The sequence below is a fragment of the Podarcis liolepis genome, assembly GCF_965112155.1.
Source record: "Podarcis liolepis genome assembly, chromosome: 7".
NCBI classification, from domain to species: domain Eukaryota; kingdom Metazoa; phylum Chordata; class Lepidosauria; order Squamata; family Lacertidae; genus Podarcis; species Podarcis liolepis.
The window spans coordinates 69,041,082-69,054,739 of record NC_139561.1 but is presented as its reverse complement, the minus strand read 5'-3'; the positions used below and the strand labels follow the sequence as shown (position 1 = coordinate 69,054,739).

The following is a 13,658-nucleotide window of genomic DNA, read 5'->3' as shown; positions in this document are numbered from 1 at the left end:
CCACCAAAACCTGTCTTGTTCGTCTCACGGTCTGCTGTGGCAACATTACAATTAATCACAGAAATCACACTGCCACTCAGTTTCAGTGCAAAGGGTTGGGGGGACGTGATCAGTTACGTGTCGTTTGTAGACTGAAAGCAACAACAACAACAGTGAATGCCAATCACATTTGCTGGATTGATTGCTGTTCTGTACATGGGGCAGATGAAGAAATGCTGGCAAGTTCCCTTCCCATTTCCCATTTTTGTTGGGATTCCCCAATCTCCCTATATAAAATATAATTGGAAAACATTGGAATGCATGTTTGTTTACCGAAGAATTATGACTCATCTACACAATGCAGGTTATGAGACTGCAGAGCTGTGTTCTGGTTTGGGTTGACTAATCAGCTGTTTCCCTCTTACATGCCTGCTGCCAAACATTGTCGATCTTCTTCGTTTTCTTCTTGCATATCCTCCTTCGGCCAAAGCCCATTCCCTCCCCTCCGTCCCCTCCACCATTACATTCTGCTCCTGCTGCTTGGGTATCCTAGAGAAAGACTTCCTGCTTCTCTCTAAGCAAGCAGCCATTGTGCCCCTTGGCACTGCCCCTTCTCCGCTGATCCGTATAATAACCAATGGCGCTTAAGGTCAGAGGAAGCAACGGGGATGCCCTAACTCACAGGGCTGAGTTATGTGCGGCTGCCCACATTGAGAACATCCAGGCTAATCTTCCAGGAAGGTTTGCGGACTCCCCCCTCCCTCCCGCTTCACCTCGGGAGGCCCCAGCAAGCAGCACTAAAGCCAAGGCAGGACTCGGCTGATCTGTCCCAGGCCGTCTATAAACGTAGCCTGCTTCCATCTGTTGGGGTTGGAAGCTGCTCATGAAGCAAGCCTTCCTGACGATTGATCACGTGCCGTTGGGTAGAGTCTTAAAATAGAGATCTGCAGTGGAAGGAGGACTGGGGCAGAGTGCAGGTGAGGAGAGAAACCAGTCCTGGGCTTTTGTAGCCTTAATCTGTGATAGAGGGAGTGTATAACTTGAGTGTGCATTCCCTAGAGATGCTGGGGTTTGCCTGTGGATTCAGATTAGCAGGAGGCCTAGTTTCTTGGGCTGTGCGGCTGCGTGGCACTGTTCTGACAGCTTTGTTCCCCAGTGGTGCAGTGGGTCAGTGCGTCTGGCTGTTAACCAGAAGGTTGGTGGTTCAAACCCACCTAGGGAGAGCTGTGGGCAGGATTCTGCATTGCTGGGAGTTGGACTAGTTTGGTTCCTTCCAACTTCTACAATTCTGTGGTTCTATTCCATGAGTGGTCTGACCCCAGGCTCTTGGCATTGGGACCTGCACCCTTGTTCAACTTCCTGCCAGTCCCTCTCCTGCTGACAACCCCCTTTTAAGGAATCTTTGGGGCTTTTTTCTTTAAAGCAGTGGTTCCCAAAGTAGGTGCTGCTACCCTCTGGGGGGTGGCGGTGGAGTTACCTAGGGGGAGTGTTAAGAGGCAAGCAGGTGGCAGGGAGGAGGTGGAGATGTAAAAGTCTTTCAGACTTGGAAAGGTTGGCATCATGGGATCAAGGTCACCCATTTTGTTGAATAGTCTTGATTTGATTTTGAATAAACCTGAAATTAATTGCTACTGTTTTTTTTTAAAAAAATAATATTTATTACTTTTCCAACAATTTAAAAACTACAAAAAAAAGAACAATACAATACAAAGACACTACATAACACTAACACATTAAACTAACAAAACAAAACAAAAACCATTTAAAACACATCAAACAATTTCAATATCTTATCTTTCATTCACTTATTTCAACGACCTCCTCACACCTCCCTTTTTGTATTCCACTTCTGTTAATTGTTTCAGCAATTCCTTTCCATCTTCCTCTGTTTTCTAACCTATAATTATCTTGACACATTCTAACCTTATTTTTTCCTTTAATACTCTATTAATCTATTTATACTTAGTTCCTTATAACATTTCTGCTAAAGCCATATAACTTCATTCCAACATTTTTCTAACATTCATTAATTTTACAGTATTTCTGTAAATAGTCTTTAAACTTTTTCCAGTCTTCTTCCACCGACTCTTCTCCCTGGTCTCTGATTCTGCCAGTCATTTCCACCAGTTCCATATAGTCCATCAACTTAATTGCTACTGTTTTGACACCTGTTGTGTTATTATCATCCATAGTGGGCTGTGGAAGCTTTTATTCTGAATAATGATTTTTATAGGGTAGGGTAAGGGGTACCAGTGATAAGATGATGGAACCAAGGGGGCAGAAAGAGTTTGAGAACCAGTGGATTAGAGGAAAGGCAAGTGAGAGAGGAAATGATGCAGTGTGGAGAAAGTTCATCTGGAGAGGTTGTTCTCCTTTTCTAATAATAATAATAATAATAATAATAATAATAATAATAATAATAATTTATTATTTATACCCCACCCATCTGGCTGTCTTCTAAAAGTCTGGTAGATGTTCTTCTGTTTGAGATCTGGTGGGAGGGTGTTCCACAGGGCGGGTGCCACCACTGAGAAAGCCCTCTGGCTGGTTCCCAGTAGCTTGGCTTCTCGCAGTGAAGGAACCACAAGAAGACCCTCGGTGCTGGACCTCAGTATCTGGGCAGAACAATGGGGGTGGAGACACTCCTTCAGGTACACATGTAATCTTCGTTTTGCATGGAAGTTCCATCCTGGAGCCCTGCACACATTGGCGGAGTGCACATAAGCCTACTTCGCCCCTTTATATGACGTTTTCGTGACGTTTTAGGGCTACTTCAGGGTTTGGCACTGTGTGCATGATTGCTCGTCATTCCAATGCACCTAAACTGGGAGTTGCCTGGACTAGAACTCGGTAACTTCCAATGAAACCAACCGTTGGAAAATCCGGATTATTTAAATAAATACTATAGCATGATGAATTTGCGAACAGGATTTGAACTACAAGCAACAGAAGGAAGCAGAAATTGTTGTAGTGTTGTTACGGTATAAGAGAGAAAAGATAGGGTGCAGCAAGGGGGAGAAATAAAGAACCCAATGGAAAACGGGGTGAGAAGTCAACAAAATGAAAGAAAAAAATATTACGTATCGGAAATTTTTGTGCGTGTAGTTAGAACTATGGAATGTGTTCGCCAAGAGGTGACAACCACCAACTTTTGAAAGGTGATTAGACAAATTCATGAAGGATAAGGCCATCAATGGCTACTAGCCATGACGGCTGTTTTTCAAGTCCCGCATCAGAGGCAGTGTACCTCTGAATTGCTTCGGGAGAGTTTTAGTTTAGATACTTGCATTTTAGAAGGTTGAACTAGTGGTCCCTTCCACCTCCAATTCTATGATTCTATAAGAAGAGCTCTGCTGGATCAGGCCAAAGGCCAGCCATATACTTTGTGGGGAGTGCAGCAGCAGGACAAGGGGGGGGGGCAGTGCCCCTCTTCTGTTGTTATTCCCCTGGGACTGGTATCCAAAGGAATGCTATGCTGCCTCTGATCCTAGAGGTATTATATAGCCATAATGGCTTGTAGCCATTGACAACCTTGTCCTCCATTAATTGTCTTATCCCTTTAAAAGTCCTGCTGAGAATAAGTTGTTGTAAGCCCTTTGATTAGTGGCCCCGATCGCTTCTGGGTTCTGTGGAGCGGGTCTGGTTGCCGTTTTCTGTGGGCTCTCAAATCACAGAGTGCCCATGGGTCTCCCTATGCTGTGGTGCCCTTCCAACACCCCGAGTTTCCATTTGGACTCTTGGCTAAGATAGTAGAGCAAAAGTGGAAGAATGGCAGATGAAGGTGATGGATTACATGAAACTGGCGGAAATGACTGGCAGGATCCGAGACCAGGGAGAAGAGTCGGTGGAAGAAGATTGGAAGAAATTTAAAGATTATCTACAGAAATACTGCAAAATTAATGAATGTTAGAATGATGTTGGATTGAAGTTAAGTGGTTTTTAGCAGCAATATTATAAAGGAATATGTAAAAATGGATTGTTAACAAGTGATAACCTAAAGTTATAATATCTTAAGATAAAAGATTAAGATAAAATCAAAGAGGGAAAGGATTTGCTGAATTAACTAATTGAACTGGAATACAAAAAAAGGGAGGTGTGTGGAGGTCAGGGGAACAAGCAAATGAAAGATAAGACATGGAAAGACTGATTTGTTTTTAACTGTTTTTACTTTGTATTTTTATTTTTGTTTTTTTCTCTTTTACTTTTTTCTCTTATTTTTGTAATATGTTGAAACTTTAATAAATATCTTTTTTTTAAAAAAAAAAAGATAGCAGAGCAAAAGAAGGCTTTGGCTGCACAGTCACCAGGTTGTGCCTCCCCCCCCCCCGCACCTCCAACCAAGATTGCCCCAGATACAGTGGTACCTTGGTTTGCAACCGCTTTGGATTACAACCATTTTGGATTACAGCCATGTCAAACCCAGAAGTGCGTATCCCTTTTTTTGGATCACAACCCATTTTTGGGGGGAGGCCCCATTGGCGAAAGTGCACCTTGGGTGACAACCTGTTTTGCTTTACAGCCGGACCCCCAGAACGGATTATGGTTGCAAACCGAGGTACCACTGTATAGGGATGGGTGGGAGGAGAAATTTGATTCAGTTTGCATTTAAAGTCGGACTTACCCACTTTGTATTTTTCCGAAATAAGATGTGAACCGAAGCACATGGGACTCCTTCGAAATCCGTGCTTGTCCTAGTTTTGCAATGCAGTTCTCCAGCATAGACTAAGTGTGCGCATAAATCCATGTACAGGCGAAAGTAACATACAAAATATTGGAGAAAGCTCTTTTTGGTGGGGGAGGGGAGGCAATGTGTATATTTGGAGAAATGCAAATGAATTGCAACGAGGCCATTATTCATATTGCAAACTGAAAAGGAAAAATGTTGGAAAACTGAACTTAGGGCTGGAAAAACGAGGAACTGAAATTGATCTATTTGCTCATCCCAGAAACCTCTGCAGTGATTCCTTGGGCAGTGTGTGTGGGGTGTGTGTGTGTGTGGGTGCCCATTGCCCCGGGGTAGAGATGCCTGGAGGAGGAAGAGGAGATTGACTCTTGCACCCTTATTTCTCCTGCTGCTAATGAGAGATGGACTCCGCATCTTGGGTCAGCAGTGAGCCCTCTGCTGGCCTCTCGACCTTAGAAAGTGCCTAACTGTGCCAGTTTTTGATGACGGCCATGTTATAGTACTTAACAATATTCTTGGCGTCCTACCAAATTGTTGTAATAATGGGGGTGTCTCTTTTCTGGTGGGGAAAAATGATTTCTGGTTGGAATGGGGGGGGAATGGGCAGGCAAAAAGTTGCAGTTTGTTAAAGGTGCTTAGATGGTCTCTTGCGGAGCTACAATTCCCAGCACCCTTAACAGTTCCCAGGATTATTCTTTTTTTTGGGGGGGGAGGAATGGGGAGCCATGACTGTTAAAGTGTTATTAGATTGCTTTAAACATTATGGTCTGGAGGTGACTTCCCCCAAAGAATTCTCTCCAGTTGTTAAAAGGTGCTGAGAGTTGGTAAAGGTAAAAGGACCCCTGACCATTAGGTCCAGTCGTGGCCGACTCTGGGGTTGTGGCGCTCATCTCGCTTTATTGGCCGAGGGAGCCGGCGTACAGCTTCCGGGTCATGTGGCCAGCATGACTAAGCCACTTCTGGCGAACCAGAGCAGCGCACGGAAACGCCGTTTACCTTCCCGCCTTCCTGCCTATTTATCTACTTGCACTTTGACGTGCTTTCGAACTGCTAGGTTGGCAGGAGCTGGGACCGAGCAACAGGAACTCACCCCGTCTTGGGAATTCGAACCGCTGACCTTCTGATCAGCAAGTCGTAGGCTCTGTGGTTTAACCCACAGCACCACCCACATCCCTTCTGAGAGTTGTTAGGAGATACCTATTTCCTTCACAGCTACAGTTCTCAGAGTTCCCTGTGAAAAAATGGATCAATGGCTAAACCATTCTGGGAATTGTAGCTCTGGGAAGGAGAACAGGGTTCTCCTAGCTTGTCTCAGCCCCATAATGAAGTACAGCTTCCAGAATTCTTTGGGAAGAGCTTGTGACTATTTAAAGAGGCTCCCCCAATTTCCAGTGTTCTGACAGACAGTGATCCTTGGATGAAGGGTGGTATAGAAATGTAATAAATATAAATTTCAAAAATTGGAAAGGGAACTGGAGAGATACCAAGCACTCAATGTAAAGGAAATCTTGCTGGTCCACGAGAAAAAGGAATAATAACCATAATAAGAGATACATCCATGGAGGATAAGGCTCCGCTGTTGGTGAGCCTTTGGCCTGGCCTCTTTTTATGTTCTTCAGTACATTCTGCACGGCAGATCTTGAACTGGCAAAGCGGGTTGGAATAGATGACCCTCAAGATCCCTTCCAAACATATGATTCTATGATAGTAGGTGTATACTGCAAGGATAGCCAAGGTGATACCTTCTGGATGTTGTCAGAATAAAGTTGATCAACACTGATCATGGTCCATGCTGTCTGGGACTGTTGTGAGCTGGAGAGAGCAAGAAACAACAACAACAACAACAACAACAACCAACTTATACCCCACCCATCTGGCTGGGCCTCCCCAGCCACTCTGGGCGGCTCCCAACAGAATATTAAAAACACGATAAAACATCAAACAATAAAACTTCCCTAAATAGGACTGCCTTCTAAAAGTTAGATAGCTGTTTATTTCCTTGACGTCTGATGTGAAGGTGTTTCAGAAGGTGGAAGCCACTACCGAGAAGGCCCTCTGTCTGGTTCCCTATAACCTCGCAGTGAGAGAACAACCAGAAGGCCCTCGGAGTTGGACCTCCGGGCTGAACGATGGGGGTGGAGATGCTCCTTCAGGTATACTGGGCTGAGGCCATTTAGAGCTTTAAAGGTCAGCACCATTTGCTACCCCTGCGTATAGGATTGCAGTGTGCAGTCTCAGTGGTGTAAGTCCCACTGCACTGTTTTGTGATCCTTGTTATGACCCAGCTCCTGGAGACTTAGTGAGGAGATTTTCACATCTTTTTCTCTTTCCTCCTGCCAGCCAGCCATGCCGTCAACAAAAATCCAATGTACCCGCCATTCCCAGAAGGAATGCAGATGGCAATATTTGGTACGTGACTGGTTCTTGCTTCGTGGCCAGGTTTGAGTACAATTTCTCTCCGCCCCCGTTGGGTTTCAGTACTGGCTGTCCTCAAATCTTGCCCTAGAACAGAAAGTAATTAAATGAATCCAGAAATCATTTGGCCCACCGATGGACAGCTATGATTTCCCTGCAAAGAGAACTGTAGCTTACCCTCGCAGTTGCAGTTCTGGACACCCATAATCAGTGATACATGCCCCAGTTTCTTTGGGGGAAAGCCATGACTTTTCAAAGGGGCATAAGAGTCCTTTAAATTTATTGTGTAGGTGTGACCTGAGACAGCCATGGTGTGTTTGCTGAATGCATGAAGCATGCTCACTGGCCCTGCCCACTTCCTCTGCCCCTAGGTGTTGGCGCTAGTTTGAAAGGAGCCTTATGTGTATTGACACCCCCGTCATCCCTGACATTGAATCTGCCGTGGTTGGGGTGGAGCCAAGAGACATGGTCCCACCCCCTTCTGCATATTCTGTGAACACATTGCCTGGGGCGGGGAAACATCAGCACACACCCTTCATAGCAGTGATAAAATGCTGGAACAATTCAAAATTCCAAGAATTCTTTCTGCAGCCTATTCATAATGTTTGGGTTTTCTCCTACCTCTTTCTCTACCCAGGCATGGGGTGCTTCTGGGGAGCGGAGAGAATGTTCTGGAAGCTGCCGGGTGTCTTCTCCACCCAGGTGGGCTTCTCAGGAGGGTTTACCCCCAACCCTACCTACAAGGAAGTCCGCAGTGGTGAGTGGTTTTTCTCCCCACCTCTCTTAGTCCTTGTGGAGGGTTTTGGTTATGATCTTCTTGCCTAGTTAACCTGCGAGGTAACATCCCAACATGCAGTTGCAATCAAAATTATCCAACCTCCTTTGCAAATCAAACCCAATTTACATGCTTTCAACTGTTTGCAATAAGCAAATCAAACAAACGCAATTGAAATGAGCAGACCAGGTCTGAGACTCTAAAGCAGGAGACTTTAAATCTTATGGCCCGGCAGACATTGTTGGACTCCCATCATCCCCAGCCAGCATGGCCAATGGATGATGGGAGTTGTTGTCCAGAAATAGCTGCAGGGCCACATGTTCCCCACTGCCAGGCAAGCCTTTCTGGGGAAGGCATTGTGTAAGCAAGATGCCAACAAAAAGGCTGTTTTCCTAGCAGCCACCCACCTCTCATTCCATTGGGCAAGGTATCTAAGGAAGATAAAACCAGCATATGTTTGCATGTTTTACGTACTTAATTCTGGTTCTGGAGTCCACAAGAAGTGGCAGGCTGCCCTTCCTCTGAGGTTTTTAAGCAGTGGTTGGATGGCTATCACTCACGTATGATCTAGTTCAGGCATCCCCAACCTTCGGCCCTCCAGATGTTTTGGACTACAATTCCCATCATCCCTGACCACTGGTCCTGTTAGCTAGGGATCATGGGAGTTGTAGGCCAAAACATATGGAGGGGCGCAGGATGGGGATGCCTGATCTATCTGATGTTCCTGCATTGAAATTGATGACAACCCTACAATTCCATAACAGTTTGGTACCCAGAAGACTGGAGCCCCATCTCCTGCCTATTGGTAACCAGTCGCCTGGGACACTTCTGCATTCCAGAGGTCAACCAGGCAAGAATACCAATCTGCTAAGAACAGGCATAGGACTCAAAAGTAGAGGTGGGGACCTCTAGGGTTGTTGGGACTCTCAACTTCCATCAGCTCTAAGGTAGCACAGCCAATGGCCAGGGTTGATGGGAGCTGTGGTTCAACAACATCTGGAAGGCCATGTTTTGCCTCACCTCTGCTCTAACAAAGAGGTAGCCCTCTGGATATTCTTGGATGACAACTTCTATCATGCCTGACTGTTGGTCCTGATGGGAAACTAGGAACCTCAGGAGTGCACTTCACTGGCTAGTCCTGCTGGAGAGAAGAAGCTGTTGAGGTGCCCATCTTCCGAAACATTAGCATCAACTTGCATGTTTGGCTTGGTAAAGGGAAGTCTCCTTGGCCTTTATTGGGCCTTCCCATCAGAATCTGGAGCAGCTGTGGAAGGGTGTGAGGGCCCCCCATTGTTAATGAGAGATAGCACTACCCATATCAGTGCAGGATGTGGCTGCCCCATTTTCCCCTCGGCACGCCAATGCATTTATTGGTGAAGTTAATCCCCCCCGCCCACAACATCCCCAACCTGGATCAATCAGAACAGACGGTTTTGCAGCTTATCTGTGAAAACATTTTGAGTGCTGGTACAGGGGATTATCTGTCTGCAAGAAATATTATCCACGTCTGTTGTCTACATTCTGGGTATTAACACAATGCAGCTGGGAAAAGGAGGGGCTTTAATTATTTTATTTATGGGAAAGTATTTCTAGGCTGCTATATTATAAACTTTCAGGGCGCGATGTACTGTGAAAAAAACACGGTTTAAAACAATACAAATAACCATTAAAGGGACTGGCTAATTAAATGGATGAAAAGACCTATTGACATAATAATAATTAATAATAATTTTATTAATTTATACCCTGCCCATCTGGCTGGGTTTACCCAGCCACTGTGGGTGGTTTCCAGCAAAATATAAAAAAGAATACTATGTCAGACATTAAAAACTTCCCTGAATGGGGCTGCCTTCAGATGTTTTCTAAAAGTTGTGTAATTCTTCTATCTCCTTTTTAAAAAATGCTTTTTAAAAATGCCTGAAAGTCCAGAGGGAATATAGGTGCTGAATCGCTGCTAAAGTTGTCTCCCACAGCAAAGGGTGGACCACACTAAATGCCCAAACTTTCAGCTGAGGCCATTTTGGTTTCTGTAACAGGGACATCAGCTTACAGCGCTCCTCCGGATGATCTCAGTGATCGAGCTGGGATATAATGGCTCAGGTTTTCCTTAAGGATATCTCTCTCTCTCTCTCTCTCTCTCTCTCTCTCTCTCTCTCTCTCTCACACACACACACACACACACACACACACTTACCCCCCCCTCGGGAAGAAGTAATCTGAAGAGATTACAGTGGGTCATGCAGGACTCGGAGTGAATGCCTGACAAAATTTTCATGTAAACCAACGATAAATATTCATTGGATTTTGGATAGCGTTCTGCCCACAGCTACTGCTGTCTGGTTGGCAGCCATTTTTGTACAAATGTAATTTGATTCTTTCTCTCCGGTTCCGACCATAGACTTGACCAAACCTGCCTATCATAGATAAACTATGGAGTTTGTTCCCACAAGAGGCAGAGATGCCCACCAAAAACATGGGCAAATCTATGGAGAACTTGATGGTTCACCAGCATGGAAACCCATGCTCTGCACTGCTTTTTTGGGCAGTGCTGGGCCCAGAGGGTGCCCAGGAGGCGGAGGCGGCTCAGGCACCCTGCAGCCTCAAGTGCTGCTCAGGGGTCTCATGCCCCCCTTCCTACACAACTGCGGTGGCTACTAGACCGCATGGATATGTTTGGAGGTCATGTGCAACTGAATACCAGCTGCTGAAAACTGCAGGAGGATTGGGTGCTGTGGCGCACAGGTCCTTGTGGGCTTCTCAGGGCATCTAGGGAGGCTGAATAGCAGAAGAATGTTGAAAGTACTTCTCCATAGATTTATGGAAATTGCTCCCACGAGAGGTTGTAGCGATGACCACCAAATTTGGGCAGCTTAGAACAATCTTTAGAACAATCCACTCCTGAAGCCAGCAAATACAGGACTCCTCATAGTATAATCACAAGTCTGGCAGGGAAAAGCCACCTCTTTTTCCTTAGTATCTGTTAACCATTTATATTTTATCCTTGGTTTCTTCCCCTGCCAGATAAATTTCGAAATATCTTTCTGCCATTGTTTGAAGTGTCCTGCTCCACTGATTACTGGAATCGACTGGAATAGAAAATAACATTATTGGCAATACAATCATTTTTATTACTGATATCCTTCCCCACAACGATACATTCATCCTCCCCCATACCTCCAAATTTCTCTTTATTTCTTTCCAAGTGGTTATATAGTTGTGTTCAAAGATATTTATATTCTTTGCTGTCAACCATACCCCTAAGTATTTCACTTTTTTCTATTAGAAGTTCTGTTTTTTTGTTGTAGGTCCTTTTTGTGTTGTTCTGTCATATTTTTTTTACCAACACTTTTGATTTGTTTTTATTTAATTTAAAGAACGAGAGGATTAGACCCGGGGTCTGCAACCTTTAAGACAAAAAGAGCCACTTGGACCCGTTTCCGAAGAAAAAACAACAACTGGGAGCCGCAAAACCATTGCGACATTTAAAACAAATATATCTCCGGAGCCACGATCTGACAGCGGGCGGGAAGGTGACGTCGGGACGGTGCGTGACTAACGCACGCACCGCCCCCATGCGACGTCACAGCCAGTACAGCGCCCGCCACAGTGAGGAGTGTCGGGGCGCACAATGCGGCTCCTCCCCTCGCTAGTATCCACCCCGGAGCCGCGGCAAAGATGTAAAAGAGCCACATGCGGCTCCGGAGCCACGGGTTGCAGACCCCTGGATTAGACAAATGGAGGATGAGGCTCTCTGTGGCTTCTACACACAATGGCTGTGTTCTATCTCCCCTGGCAGAGGGACGAATCGGAATCCCAGTCACTTGGTGTCAGAAGTGGGGAGGGAACTGCTGCCCTCAAGTCCTGCTTGCTGCATCCCCATCGGCATCTAGTTGGTCACAGTGAGAACAGGATGCTGGTCTAGAGGAACCACTGGGCTGATCCAGCAGGGCTGTCCTTATCTCTTGCCCTCCTAATGAAACGGTAGTCTTGTTTGCTATTGCTGTGCTTGGCTCTTTGGGGTAGCAGCTCTTTTGCCCGGCCTTGCTGAACACACCCTTCCCAGTCGACTCTCCTTCTCTGCTGGTTGGCTGGCTGCAGATAAAAGAAGGCAACAGACTCTTATCTCTTCATCCTCCCCATACATACATACTGTGTTGGGCTGTAAATGTAGCAGAGATGCATCTAATTATAACCTGTCTCTGAGCTTAACCCTTCCCTAACTGGGCTGAGATGATGCATCTCCAGAGAGAGAGAGAGAGAGAAGAGTATCCCTCTCTTGCTTTTCAAATTTAAGTCTGTATCTGCTCCCTGGGTGCCATCTGGGAGGAAAGGAGACTAGGAGATCCTTTGGCATCTCTGGGGAGGAGAAGCGAGGCCTGATCTTAAGTAATACTGGTGCAGATGTTAAAATCCCCAGCTCAGGATTAAATGTCTTATTTTTGGTTAGGACTCAGATATGGGGAACCTGTGGCCGCCCCCTGGATGTTGCTGGAAAACAACTCCCACCAGTCACTGCAACGACTCCACATATGGCAACCGAAAAGGGATAAATTCCATACAGTATTGTGTTAAGTGAATAGGGAAGGAGGCTCAGTTGCCTTGCAGAAAACCACTTGGTGTTAGCACCCTATAGAGCTTTCTTATCTAAAGGGGTCAGTCGGCATCATTTCCCTTGCCCATATTTACAGTCAGTGTCAGTGTCAAAAGGCGGCTTCATTGGGCAACTGCTGAAGCCCACCCACACCCCTACAAGGGTCCTGCTGTTTCCACCCAGGGCCTCACAGACCTGCTCTTGCTTTTGCTACCTGGCTTATTACAGAATGCAGCCTATGCACAAACCAGATGATCTCGTCGCCCCAAGCAGGGCTGGCATCATGAGTTGGCACCTGGCAAGCCCCTCTCTAGTAGCAGGGCTGTCTCAGCTTAGCTCCCTATGCCCTGTCTTCATTGCCTCTGCTCCACATTCCTGTTCGACTGCCCTCTCCTGGTGCACAAGCAAGGACAAGAGCAGCAAGCAGCCTCTGCTTGCTTTGACCTCTCCATCTGGATAGACTGGCCCTTGGAGGGTGAATTGGCAGTGATAACAAATGAATGGGCAGGTGATGACAGGAGCAATAGTACTGGATTACTAGAGTAGAGAGGGCCTGTCCCAGAATCTGGGTTTGGCCCAGTTCTTTATTACAACTGCAAAATGGTCAGGGCATAAGCCGGTGGTTTATTTTACCCCCTGCGCCCCCAGTGCAGTGTACCGAAGGACCTTCTCCTTCATCCTTTACCTACAGGTAGTTTTGCAGCAAAGCTCAATCAGCACACCCAGGCAGGCAAAACTGGCTTAACTGTGGCTGTGCTTCAGATCATAGTGGTGACATCAGCTCCCCCCGCCCCACCCTGCCCCGGGCTTGTGCCTATCCGTGCTCCTTCTGCTTTTGCCTTTCAAGGCTGTTGGAGGAAAAGTTTTGCCCAACAGTGTAGGGATTCTGGCGTGCAGCTATGCAGTGCCTCCTTGGGTGTAGCAGAGGGCAAGAGATGCACGGCCGTGCGCATCGGCACGCTGCAGCAGCCTCGAGATGCAGGCCTATTTTGAGGCTGCAGCTGCAAATCCCTCTCTGCCGCAGGGGAGTGTGATTCTCAACACACACACACTTTTGTGTGTGTGTGCTGGAGGGAGGAGTGTTGCTTTGCTAGCATGGCTGCTCCCCGAGCCACACAGCTCCTTGCTCTGCCTGCAGACCTTGGCCTGCCAAGCAGGAGAAGACGGAGAGCAGGGATGGGAGTGGGAAGGCTTTGCCCTTCCCTTCTGCTTGC

General features: G+C 46.4%; 1 protein-coding gene across 6 annotated transcripts in view; it reads left to right on the top strand.

The window, feature by feature from the left end:
- The window catches only part of LOC310710911 (mitochondrial peptide methionine sulfoxide reductase-like), a 46,104-nt gene that overhangs the window by 12,961 nt on the left and 19,485 nt on the right, over positions 1-13,658 (top strand). For 3 of the 6 annotated variants that reach the window (XM_083512250.1, XM_083512252.1, XM_083512249.1), the window contains 2 exons: positions 7,004-7,072; positions 7,716-7,835. The exons of 1 other annotated variant lie outside the window; for it this stretch is intronic. In XM_083512250.1, the coding sequence (XP_083368376.1) occupies positions 7,004-7,072; positions 7,716-7,835 (189 nt within the window). The remainder of the gene's footprint in view (positions 1-7,003; positions 7,073-7,715; positions 7,836-13,658) is intronic. 2 more of the 6 variants (XM_083512253.1, XM_083512251.1) reach the window with 1 other exon arrangement.